Source organism: Aulonocara sp. 'chitande type north' Nkhata Bay, linkage group LG15 (assembly GCF_057382095.1).
Source record: "Aulonocara sp. 'chitande type north' Nkhata Bay isolate Kocher_YH1m ecotype deep benthic linkage group LG15, A_spYH_male_GT1.1, whole genome shotgun sequence".
Lineage (NCBI taxonomy): Eukaryota > Metazoa > Chordata > Actinopteri > Cichliformes > Cichlidae > Aulonocara > Aulonocara sp. 'chitande type north' Nkhata Bay.
This window is the reverse complement of record NC_141358.1, coordinates 41,028,435-41,041,713: the sequence shown is the minus strand read 5'-3', so window position 1 is coordinate 41,041,713 and position 13,279 is coordinate 41,028,435. Positions and strand designations below refer to the sequence as shown.

Sequence of the window (13,279 nt, the reverse complement as noted above, 5' to 3'; positions counted from 1 at the left end):
CAGGATCAGGTTACAGGGACAGCGTCCTAGCAGAGCGAGTGCAGCCTCAGAGTGCATGGGGCCGTTATAGCTATGGCGCTGAAAGTCCAGTGATGTCATTTGTATGTAACACAAACAACACAGCAAATGAAAACATTGAGAAGGTGCTATACCTGCTGCTAAACGTGGTAAACGTGTGCACTGACATGTTGCTTTGTGTGAAGCCATTTCTCTCCTGTGCTTTCAAAAAGGGCAGTTTTGATTTTTGTGAAGGAGCTGCTCCTTCGTGCCACTGACTGACCTATCGGCAGTATGCAGTCTGTTGACGTCACATTTTCAGTGGCGTGCTTCACTTGGAACCCAGAGCAGTAGGTACTAAAAAGGTACCTGGTACCAGGTGCTACCAAATAATGGAAAGCCCTAAAAAAAGAATTGAGTCACGCCGGGCCCAGTAGGTACTAGTGGAAAATGGCTATAGAAAGGCCAGCCACCCTTTGAAGAAAACTCATCTCCACCTTTTAGTATCTACAATGTCCTTCTTCCAGTCACTACCCACAACTTGTGACCGTAGGTGAGCGTAGGGACACAATTACCTTTTATTTTGTTCATAAAAATTATAAACTTGGTGACGAAGGGCAGCCGTGGCAGAGTCCTATCCTAACCCTAACCCAATACTTATTGTCCAACTTATTGTTGACAATGCGGCCCAAGCTCTTGCAATGGTTGTACTCCGACTAAATGGCTTGTGGGAACAAGTCAGACAACCCACACAGCCAAAGCACCTCACAAAGGAGGGATGCAACTGATCACCTTCTCTTCACCAAGTTCACAAAACCCATGAGAACCCAGATGCACCTTCAAATATCTTTGAAAGGAGAGAGACCTGATCCAGCATTCTGTAACCAGGATAAAAACCACAATGTTTCTCCTGAATCTGAGGTTAGACTAATGATGAAGTCAGCAGGACCCCACTCACACTATACAGGTCGTGTCCAAATTCATGGGCTGCGTCCTCCTGAGGCCGCGTTTGTAGACCGATTACGTCACAGCGACGCGCCGAAGGCTGTCCAAATTTGTAGACTCCTCCGAATGCAGCTGACAAATGCGTCCTCCTTTTCCCTGAATTTGAAGGATGGGTCGGGTGTGTCCTTCGTGGCCCATCATATCCCAGAATTCATAGCGCGGCCCAGCCAAACTCCAGTTTCCAGCAATGGCGGCCGCTACTAAGTTTTAAAATTACTCTTATTCATCTTTCTGGGTCACAAAATAAACTTTTAACATATTTTCAGGTGAGAAAGTAGCTGTGTAAACATCAAATATCTGCTCGGTTTATCAAGACACCACATATTTCCAAAAGTGCTTCGACGTTTTCGGAGACGTCTGTTACCCACCAGCTCGATAGCGATAGCCGCCGAGAATGGCACAACTCCCGGCACATCATTTTCAGATCGCTGCGGACTTTGGCTACTCGGTTTAAACGTAATATATAATTCACTTCGACAACCTAAAAATGTTATTGTTGGGCTTTTTTCAGTGTTTTATTTGTTCGTGAGTAAATCAGTTTGGCTGAGATTAAAGTGATTAGATTAGATTAGATAAAATAAAACTTTATTAATCCCCCGGGTGGTTTTCACACAACTGAATAAAGTCAAACAGAAAACTGATTAAACAGAAGTGTGAGACGGTCGAGCGTTTACTCCAGTGTCCTGTTATATTTTAGATAGCAAGCAGAAGACAGCCGAGTTTATTAAACTCCACCGAGACAGCGGTGACGCTAATCTGAAGGCTAGACCGTCCAATTTCACGGCCGTTTACTTCCGGCCTACCCGACCTTCTGAGGCCCACGTAGACCACAAAGGCCGGGTCCTCAGGAGGATGCAGCCCATGAATTTGGACACGACTATACTGTGTGAGTAGAGGACTGCTTTCTCTTACTAAGTTGCCCGACAGTGTGCCAGAATCACTTTGTGGCAGATTGAAAAATGCAGCAATGGAAAACTTGCCAAATATTTATCTGCTAATGTCAAACAGCTTACTCAAACACAACAGCTGATTTACAGTAAATGCTGATTGAAGAATGGGATGCCATCTTTATGACCATGCTGGTGAGCAGCATGAGGAGGTGCCAGGCTGCTGTGCCTGTGTGTTCTTCCACACGCTACTGAGGCCACAGTTTATCAAATAAATGAATTGTTAAATTGCTTGTTTCTGCAGATTTCAATCATCTAATTCAATAAACCACAAAAGTCACAATCAACTCCACAGCAGAATAATCTGTTTGGCAATGGAAGTTTTTCATGGGTGCAGCCCACTCAACTCTGCTGCTCAACCCACCAGTGGATTTTTCTTACAAATGTAGCCTATTTTAAGGGGAAATAAACAGGATCCAACGATCTAAGCATTGTTACAACAAATAAACAATTCACCAAATGCAATTTTTCCTTTGTTTTTGTGCTGAACTTAAGATGAATACACTGTGGTCATAAAGACATGCCATGAGTGACAACAAAACCAAGGTAGGCTGTGGCATTTAAACAATACTGCATTGCTTTGCTGCCATATGATTGCAGTATATATAACAGTATACCTAATAAAGTGGCCAGCCGGTGTACAATGAATTATGGCTTTTAGTAGAACACTGATAGTAATTGCAGTTTTTTAGTGTGCAGGTTGGACAGTAAAGGGACGTCATTGCTACAGCTCGATACTGCAGTTATTTTTACCTGCACAAAGCACTGCAGCCATTAATCCAGTAAAGCAAGTGTGAGAGCCACGGGACTGAATCCGTCCAACGACATGCAACTGCAGGTGCCTTAGCTAATAATCCACCACAGATTAAAGGTACTATGAAGACTTAATTAGTTTGGGAAGAACAACAGGGATTAGGCAGGTTTACCAGGGGGGTCTCTTAGCTTTGTAAGTTTTACTTAGCATGCAAATCTTTCAGAGCAGATGGGCACGTTGTAAAATGACCTGATGTTCAGAGGTTTTAGCTTAGCAATAATTAAATGAAATTAAAAGATGCCAAGCCTTGTTGCAACTCTGTAACTCAGGATGAGACTTCTAGCAAGATAACGAGATTGGTCACTGGTGTGATTGCTGTCCAAGTTTTGAATTTACAATGCAGCCTGCAGGGGGCACTAGAGAAACAGAGACTGAAATGCACGAAGGACTGAATCCAGTCCAATCAGATCATTGTTTGGTTGGAAACACCAGTGTGGAATAGAGTCAGTGCAGGTTTTACAAAGTATGAAACAGGAATGAACATTTATAAAAGAGTATGTTCTAATAACAGAATCAGCTTCTTACAAAATCGTAATCATTTTTTAAAGACTTTAAAAGCACCTCAGATGGTCATTATACCCCAGCAGTTGTATAACATGTTTAATCTGTACAACTGTGGAGGGCCAGGAGTGACAAAATGAATTAATTAAATACGCAATTTAATAATTAATTAAATGTTTCATTCATTCATTAAAATTAGAATTGATTAATTGAATAAATATTTCAATAATTAATTACATGCCCATTCATTTGATTTAAAACATTTAAAAAACACTTTTTTAAATTTATTTCAAATTGTATTTAACTATTGACACATTTAATTAATTATTTATTTATTACATTTTTAATTAATCATTGACACAGTTAATTAATTATTAAATTATGTATTTTTTTTTCAATTCATTTTGCCACTTCTGACCCTCCATATCCAACAAAGGTACAAATAATGACAGTTTTGCATGTAACCCTGTGAATAATGCACACATTTTACTTTTATTTACTTTTATTCTTATTGCTTGTACCAGTTAAAATCATTTTACATGTGGTAACTTTTTTAATGAAAGAAAATATAAAAATATTGAAAGTAGATAAATAATCAAAGTACGAGGCTCTGATGTGAGAATGTATTCACACCAGGTTTATTATGCTTATTCAGGATTTTAAAAATACACATTTTTCACTAAAAAAAAAAAAAAAAAAGAAGAGGGGATAGTGTCCTGCTTTTTCACACAGCTTCCTTCTCTGTTTTCTTGTTTCACTGTTTTTGTCTTTGTTGCCATGACTACCTGTTTCCAGGAGTGTATTTTGTGTCCAATTCAGTTCACATCAGTTCAGCTTCATTTTATTCACAACAACAGTCACCTCGAGGTGCTTAATAATAATAATAATAATAATAATGGATTGGATTTATACAGCGCTTTTCAAGGCACCCAAAGCGCTTTACAATACCACTATTCATTCACTCTCACATTCACACACTGGTGGAGGCAGCTACAGTGCTTAATACTTAAAGGCAAGGATGCTTCAATCTTAGAGATAAACTGCAACAATCACACTCTCCCATCTGAGGGAAAAACGCAGAACCATCTGGAAACACCAATATACTGATACACAGCAGCGTTTGAGTACTAACCACAGCAGTATTGGAATTTCTACTCATAAATGTAATATATTGCACATAATTCATTCCGGTTTGGTAAAGTACTTCAGTAGCTTACTCTCTCTGCAACATGGCCTGATATGTATTGTTGTATAATTTCACAATATACACCTCTGGCCCTGCTGAGAGACCCAACCCTTATCCTAATGTAGACACAAACAAGAGCTCTCTGTTAATATTTAAGTTGAAACTCAAAGCAAACAGCAAAGTTCAGTTTACACTGTAAGTACTTTCCATCTAACCAATTAATAAACGACTTGCTTTACCTCCTGAGCTGCAGCCACCCCAATAGCATGTAAGCACGCCATCTCTGCAGGTATTTAGAAATAGTTGATGTCATTCAGCAGCAGCCTTTTCATACAATAATAATTTATGGTAATATGGTAAAACTTAGGTAAGGCAGTGGGATGGCAAGCTGCACAGGCCTGGTGTTTAAATCCAGTGGTTAGCTGGGGCCTTTCTGTTTGGAGTTTGTCTGCATGAGTTCCAGATACATGCATGGGGTTAGGTTAACTGGTTGTCCTAAACTGGCCATAGATGTGAATGTTTGTCTCTCTGGGTTAGTCCAGCAATAGATTGGCAACCTGACGGGAGAGGTTGGTCTGTTTGAACAGCTAATAGCAGACGTGCAGACAAACACAGCTTTTAGAGTTTTTGTTAATTTAGCTCTTTTTTTTAAATCTATTTCTATCACAATATGTATTTTATTTATCACATTATAGGATATAAAGGGTTCAGAACAGTTTCATAATAAAACAGTACAAACACAATCACAGACACATGCTCTGCAGTCTCTTTACACCAAAGCTTCCCCAGGCCGGATCTATTGGCAAATTAAACCAAATAAACACAGATCAAAATAAAGACTTTAGTTAGTTTTGTAAGCACATAATATTCTTTCAATGTTCATTCATTTCTTGTTTATAGATCCCAAACAGCCAACACATTCTTTTCCCATGTCAAATGCAGGTCATTCTCATTGCTGGGCTGTAGCATGATGAATATTTATTAAAGCAGCAGGTGTGCTTCAGTTATGCACAAGGTGTCCTTTGGCGTTTGTCATTCCTCAGTGTAAAGGGTCACATTGCATCCAGAGTCACAAGCCCAAACCGAGTAGCTTTTAGTGCAGGCGGCTGAAAACAAAACAGCAAGTGGGATGAAAGGCTGCAGAAGGTCCCACAAACAGGACGCAAACTTCAGTCTCCTGGCTGATAAACATGCAACGCAGGCATCAGGAGGTCGGGGAGATTAGTCAGCCAGGAGAGTGGGGCTGAGCGACAAATGTACTTGGATAGCTTTAGAAATACATTAGGCTTTCACAGCATTAACTATGCTTACTTTAAGCTTTACAAGCCTTCACACTGGACAGAACGAGGCTGACTGACTTATTTCACTGACCAAAGAACAGCTTGCACATGATATGATAATGAAACATTTTCACATTATAAAAAACATATCTGTTCATGTCATGTTTTGACTAACTCAGATCTTTTTGGTGAATTATAAATTCTGTTTAGTAGAAAGGCAGCAAGAGAAACACTGAGCGCTACATAAAAATGACAAAACTGAGTTTCAGGGCTTTACACGAGGTAGTATTTCAACTGCCTCCTGGAGCCAAGCATCGATGCGTTCACCCACTGTACAAACCTCAAATCCACAGCTCAAACCTATAAATTCACAGTGTAAACACAGCATCCCCCACTTTCTCAACAAAGGGTTTTATTAATCATCAAACTCTGCAAAAGGAGGAAACCAGAGGCTCTCCTTCCTCTGCGATTTGCTTTGAGCTGCTTTTCTTTCCTGTCGCTGTAGGACGTTTTTTATCCAGCAGATCTGAACAGCAGCCAAAGCTATCATGCAGACCTGCTCAAGGAAACACACCAAAGATCAGAAACTGCTGTCAGTGACTTCAGAGGGTTTTTTGCAGCCAAACGTTCACTAGTGTTACCTCGAGCAGCAGCAGGCCGGCAGTCAGACCAGCCACCAGAAGCAGATTGTGTTTGGCCCACCAGACAATTTTATCCAGGCAGCCGATGGTGAATATGTCTTGACGGGCCAGTTTCTCCTCCAGCTGCTGCATCCCATAACCACACATGGTGTTCAGTACAGTCTGCAAAAGAAAGAAGCTGCTTAAGGTAACACAAAAAGGGCTTTGATGCACTGAACACCAGCATGGACAAGAAGTTAATTTGTGCATGGATTCAACGTTCACCTGTATCAATAGTTTCAGCTCATCTTGTTTCATCCTGCCCATCAAACAGGGTGTGAGCTGAACTGGAAACAGCCATCGCTGCCTCCCAGTCTCCGAGTAGACACACCTACGGTATAATTTTACAATTTTGTCCTCGAGTAATCGTATTCACAAGATTTTCAGAAAACTTGACCTCTGACCGTCAAATTTTCTGAAAAGCTCATTTAAATTTGATACCATAGGTGTGTCTCGTGTGATCTTCTTTGACTTTTTTAAGAATGCCTCCAGTGCTAGCTCTCCACAAGGACGCTACCTAAAAGGTGTACCTTAAAGGATCTGCAGCTACTGAAAAGAGTAAGCATAAAGGGAGGAACGACTTTAGGTGGCAAATAATTTCAAATCCCACAAACACAGTGGCTGTCGTTCTCATGGCCAGTGTTGAGTCACGTCGAGTGTAGCAGAGATTCATTTGCATTTAAGCTGATGATGCTTAGATTAATTCACTGAATTCCACCGTTATACCAACTGTATATGATTTAGTGCAGCGGTCCCCAACCCCCGGGCCCGGGGGTCGAGGCTCGGGTGTGAAATTTATGGTTTTCAGGGTTTTTATCGTTAACTCGGTTTCCCTGGGTCTTTCTCGTGTTGCAGTTGTGTCTTATTTTGAAAGAAATATTTACGCGTTACCATAGCGACCAGAGTGCATTAAGGGGCAGAGAGGAGGATGTTACTCTCAGTGTTGTTGGTGCATTTCAGGAGGACGCTGCTAATAAAGTTACACAGTGAATTAATATTTATTCTTATATTTACAAAACACCACAGTTTGTCTCGGTCGCATCATTTTATTTTGTTGTATTTATCCGCGACACCTTAAAGGCCGGTCCGTGAAAATATTTTCTGACATTAAACCGTTTACGCTGATTTAGTGTAAAGACAAAATACAGCATACTGTTAGTGAAGGAAAGGGAAATCAGCTCATGAAACATCTGCTTACATCCTGTTAAATTCAATTATAAATCCACAAAGACCAGCAGGTCAGCTGATCACAGCCTGAACACAAAGAAAATCTGAGTTCACATTAGAAATGATTGTTAGCTGTGACTCTTTTCCCCACGTGGAGCCACTACAGCCGCTCCCAGCTGTTTAGATGAAGAGGAAAACTTACCATTTACAACGACGCCATTATTGAGGCAACTGAAGAAGTCACTCTTGTGTCCTACATAACCGAATTTAGATTTGAACATTTGTATTATCATGTATAATATTATTTTATTATTATTATATTAATACAGCGCAGGGTTCAGTTGCTTTTGCATAAACATCCATGCTAGAACTGTCCTTAGGAGCTACTTTTTACTTTCTTGCTTTGAGAACATTTCAGAGCTTTTTCACCTTTACTTGAGTAAAGAAGGAGATTCAGTACTTCAGCTTTTACTAGAGTGTTTTTTAAACACAAGTATCTGTATTTCTACTTAAGTAAAGAATGGAACAGCCTTGGTACACCTGAGGCATCCCAAACACATCCAGGACTGGCTCACTGACTGGTTCTGACCTGGTTCTGCAAGCGAATGCAGCAGGAGAAGGGAACTCCACAGGCCTCCAGACTCGGGTTGGTGTCCGAACACTCAAAGTAGGCGTTACGGGACCAGTTTTTATAGCTTTCAACTCCACAGCACTGGAACTGCAATCACAGTGAAGCAGAAGCACAGTCATCACAACAGTAAAAAAGAAAGAACAAAAAAGATTACTGACTCTTAAAACTCGTCTCCACCTTCTTCTGGATGAAGTCAATGGCGTTCTCCAGGTCTTGGTCCTCCCTGTATCGTTCAATTGCCTTCATCATCAGCCTCTCAGTTCTCTCCATCACCTGAAAAACAAGAGAACTGTCACGTTGGTTTGTTTACTGCTTCGGTTTAGTACGATTTCTCGACGTCTTGTTACCGTATCAGTGAAAAAGTATCCCACGAATGCAGCTGCGATCTGCAAGAGTAAAATGGCCACCAGGAGTCCCACAAACTGCAGGACAAATAGGAGCTGATTAGAACAGACGGCCAGAGTCAGAACAAGATAAAAACCAGCACACTGACATACCATCTTCAGCAAGCAGATGGTGTTACGCAGCGCCCCGAAACATCCGAGGAACGTGATGAGGAACATCACAGAGCCGACGACGATCAACAGTAGAGCGGGATCAACCGTCAGGGTGTCAACCACATCTATACACACACATACACACATACACACACAGTATATGTTTGCACTTCTATGTTTGTGGATATAATGGATTTCCAGGACCCTTATCCTGACTTAAAGATGATCATAACACGGACCCGAAACCCAAGTCCTTGAAAAATCTCTTTTAAGGTCTTTCCAAAAGTGAAGACATGGCTAAATGTCCTCGCTTACCTATTGTTAGCAGAACTTACCCCGACTTAAACCTGATTCCAAAATGGACCCTGGAACCCAAAAGGTCATTTTGGGAATCCTGGAAAAGTCCTTCACAAAGTCTGCCTCAGTGCTTTGACCGGGTCTAAATCCCAGTTGTTTTCCAGAGGTTCGTGAACGAGCCAACATTCACCTCAACATCAGTGATAACACAAGAGCGAGTAAACGTTGAAACATGTCTGAATAACTTTGTGGCTCATCCTCAGGAATGTGATCAACAAGCCTGGTTTTGATTACCCGACATACATACAGTCGTTATTCCAGGACCACCGACTTGGAGACTTTCACAATCCATAAAACAAATCTTTGCTTAATTAGTTTGAATCTTCACAAAGTGACTGTGTGGACAGATTTTATAACCCAGTAATTAATATTTTACATATCAAGAGACTGGTAGGGTCTGTACTCGTTACACTCTCACACTGTTTCCATGACAACTTGATCAACTTCCTCCCACAGTCCAAAACATGGAAGGTGATTCGAAATTGGCCACATGTATGAATCTGAGTGTGAATGGTTGTCAGACTCTGTGTTGTACCTGCAGTAGACTGGCAACCTGTCCAGGTCGTAGCCTGGTTCCACCCACCCTATGACTCATCTAGAGATAGCTACCAGATATCTATATGTGAGAATTAGACAAAACAAAGCTGAGACAAACCTTCATACAATCTTGACTGTGCACAATAAAGATAACATTCAGACAAAATGCAGAGAAATGAGGCTTAAATTCCTTTCATTTTTTAATAATGCCAGGAAAAAATCAATAATTCAAAGTGGACTAAACTAACCCACCTTTCTCTCTGGCGATCTTAGCATAGATCCCCACTGCTGTAAGTATGGCACTCACAACCTGCAAAGTGGCAGAGAAACGCAGATTTCATTAAAACAGAGGAACAGCTGTAACTAGCTCTACTGTCACTGGAATTAACATCATTTTCATTTCTGTGACTGTGGCTTAGCCTGGATGAGACGAAGCCCACTTGGACATGACGACATGAACACCTAGATTTGCATCCTGATTGGGTCTTATCAGTCCCACAGATTAGACCAGAGCAGTTCAACTGACATATTGTTTTCACATTGTTGTGGCTTCTGCTGGCGATGGATGTCACACTCGCAGTGCCTCCCGAGTATGCCACCATGTTTACTTTGAAACAGGCCCCAGTCCAAAGTTTCCCCTGCTTTACGTTCCATCTCACTATCGGTCCAAGAAGACACATTTCTGCTCTTACTTTCTGCTATTGTTCTTCCTCTGCAGTATTTTCTATTGCTTCCTGTTTACCAGCACATACATGCCGTTTTGTGTATGGTGAGAATGTAAGTATAAATGGAGATTATCTCTGAAACTGTTCTAAAAATACTTGACAGAACAGAGATGGTTTTATTGGAAAACATCGTCTTAAATATAAAGTGTATCAGTGTGGTTGTTATCCTGGCCCTTCACACAGCCCCTCACTTCATCCTCTCTGTGAAACAACCCGTTTTGGCCTCCTCTTTCTTTAAATGCCTCCCTAAGAGCCCACTTTCATTTTGATTGGCCAGCTTCTGGAAGCCTGCCCGGGAGCAAGCTACAGCTTCTAGGGCTGAAAAACGAAGCCATTGTGGAAGCATCAAAACCTGCAGTTCCTCTAAAGGCCACTTGGATAACTGTGAAAAAAAAAAATTTAATCTTATAATAAAGTTTGCACTGTTAAGATGTGGCTTCTTTAGCTGACAGCTAAATACTAACAGTGTTCAGTTGTGATAACAGACCAGGAAGTGTGTGCTCCGGTTTTGTTGAGTGAAGTTCTACTATTTGTATGTCATTTAGCACTGAGTAGCAGATATCTGCTAGCATGCTGGCAATGTCCATCTCTACGCCTGACATATGAAAAATAACTGGTTATTTTTACAGAGTACCTCCTTTGTTACTTTCTGTACACGCCATCTTTCTGGCCTTCATGGGAAAGAAGCCCTCCCCTGCTAGAGATTATTGATGATTGAAATCAGCATCATTTAAAGGCACAGCATAGATTTGTATTGCTATGCAGATGATACCCAGTTTCTATTCATGAAGCCAGATGACAAACACCAGCTAGTTAAACTACAGTAATTTCCCTGCTGGGTGAACCTCCAACTCTGAGGTCATGGTCCTCACCCAGAAAAGGGTGAAGAAATCACGGATACAAGCAGCGGAAATGAGCGTCCTCTAAAGGGTGGCTGGCCTTTCCATTACAGGAAAGATGAGGAGCTTAGCCATCTGGGAGCTGCCACTCTGGCCCTAAAACTCTTAGAATCCAGATACTTACTTTAGGTGGCATTGATTTGGCTTCCAGTAATGTTGGATTTGTTAAATATTTGCACATTAAACAGTGTAGGACTGCTTTCTTGCATTTCCAAAATATCTTTAAAGATGGAAACATCCTGTCTCAGAGTGGCGCTGAAAAAGTAGCTGATGGATTTATTACTTCTAGGTTGGACAATTGTTGTAGTTTATTATTATCAAGCTGCCCTAAAAACTCGCTGATCCAAACTGCTGCAGTAAGGGTACTAACAGAGAGAGAGAGCAAGTTTCTCTGATACTGGCTTTTCTTCACTGATAAATCCAACATATCTAAATAAAATCAGAAGGATAAATGAGTTAATATTAAATATTAAAATGCTGTTTGTAGCTCATCTTCTTCCTCTGTTATGGTGCAACTGAGGCATTTAGTCACTATTATGCAACAGGCTTGCTACTATCACGCACTAATGAAAGTATGATGCTACATTTTTTTAAACAATAAATTGCTTAAAATGGGAGAGACTCACCCAAAAGAAGTAGCAGAAGATGAATAAGGTGTACTTAACGCCTCGGTATCCTCTCATGTCCTCTCAGCAGTGCTGTTGTTCTGTCAGACTGTCGGAGGCTTGTTATCCACTGAGACTAAAGCAGGACATGTGTCGGCCTGCTGAGGCATTCCTGCTGCTGAGGGAGGAGACATCTGTCACTTTCTAATCTCATCCACTGTGTCTCACCTTTTTGGAGACAGCCCCTTCTGTTTATGATTTGATGTCTCCAAATAATCTTTAACTTTTGTGAATTCAGTGAACTTCTAGAATCACAGCTTTGCGATTTCAAAGAAAGAAACATAGCAGGAGAGCTAGCTCATATCATCCGTCTGTGTCACGCTGGTTTCCCTGTGGAAACAAATTAGTTAAAATAACTTTTCTCCACTCACTTCATTCATTGTGTGTTCTGTTACAACTGGCTCATGAGATGCAAAATAAAATCAAGAGTTCACGTTTTTTATTTTATTTTGTGTTTTGGAAACATGGGGTTTATTTGTTCACGGTTTTTATGGGCAGCTGAGGGTATGAGCAGGATGCTGACTCAAAGTAGAGCTGGGACTAATCCATATCAAAAGAAGCAGCTAGAAGGCCCCCTGCACGCCTGCTAGGTGAGGTGTTTTGGGCACACAGCTGCAGACTCAGGACACAGGCTGAAGAGATTATGTAATAGTAAATGGACTTTTTCTGTGCTTTTTTGGGGGGGTTAGGATACTTTGACCAGAGCAGCCAGGGTTTGAACCACCTACCTTCCAATTACACCTCCCTGCTCTACAGTCATGGATTTAAAAAAAAAATACAGGCTCATCAAAGTTCAAATGAACAGGTATTGTGCATATATGGATGCTGGCAAGAACATCTGGACACTTAGCAGTTAAACCCATGCATCACCCAAAGCCACAGTATTGCTAGTAAGGGTTCATAAAATTATGATTACTCATAAAGCTCATTGTGAGCTTTGCAAACAAAACTGTGTGCAGAACAACAGGGCTCCCAGATTTCATTTAAAATATATTTGTCCAGATTTGTGTTTTTAATCATGTATTTCTCTGTCTTTTTTTTTAAGAACTCCCACAGCAACACGCCTGTAAGGAAGAGAAAGTTCCCACTTCTCACCTGTATGACCCGAAAGGAACTCCAGTCTGGAACAGGAGGTCCCAGAGAGTCCACACAAACAGGAAGCCATAGTTCTGCAATTTTTTTGAGAAAGAAATTTGGTGAAAGCAATAAACTAACATGCTGCATGAAAATCCACAAAGATCTCATCAGATGTTCACGCAAAACATCAGAAAAGATTCTGCTGTAACTCTGAACTACAAGCCGAGATGAGAACCCACATCAGTGAGAAGGCCACGGGACACATGTGGGAAAAGATTTACCCTCAGTAGTAACTTGTCCTCATGATAACTCCC

At 41.0% G+C, this 13,279-nt stretch overlaps 1 protein-coding gene across 2 annotated transcripts; it reads right to left on the bottom strand.

The window, feature by feature from the left end:
• Positions 1–3,744: 3,744 nt before the first annotated feature.
• Positions 3,745–11,995, bottom strand: LOC147313711 (tetraspanin-33). 2 transcript variants are annotated; one of them, XM_086263467.1, is made up of 8 exons: positions 11,850–11,995; positions 9,852–9,909; positions 8,706–8,830; positions 8,556–8,630; positions 8,386–8,481; positions 8,167–8,295; positions 6,372–6,533; positions 3,746–6,286 (listed from the first exon to the last, which is right to left on the bottom strand). In XM_086263467.1, exons 1-8 carry the CDS (start codon positions 11,904–11,906, stop codon positions 6,146–6,148), a joined length of 843 nt encoding a protein of 280 aa, XP_086119593.1. In that variant the 5' UTR covers positions 11,907–11,995; the 3' UTR covers positions 3,746–6,145. The 2 variants fall into 2 exon arrangements, with proteins under 2 accessions (XP_086119592.1, XP_086119593.1); XM_086263466.1 differs by lacking the exons at positions 9,852–9,909; positions 11,850–11,995 and adding an exon at positions 9,041–9,835 and having other exon boundaries at positions 3,745–6,286.
• Positions 11,996–13,279: the final 1,284 nt, after the last annotated feature.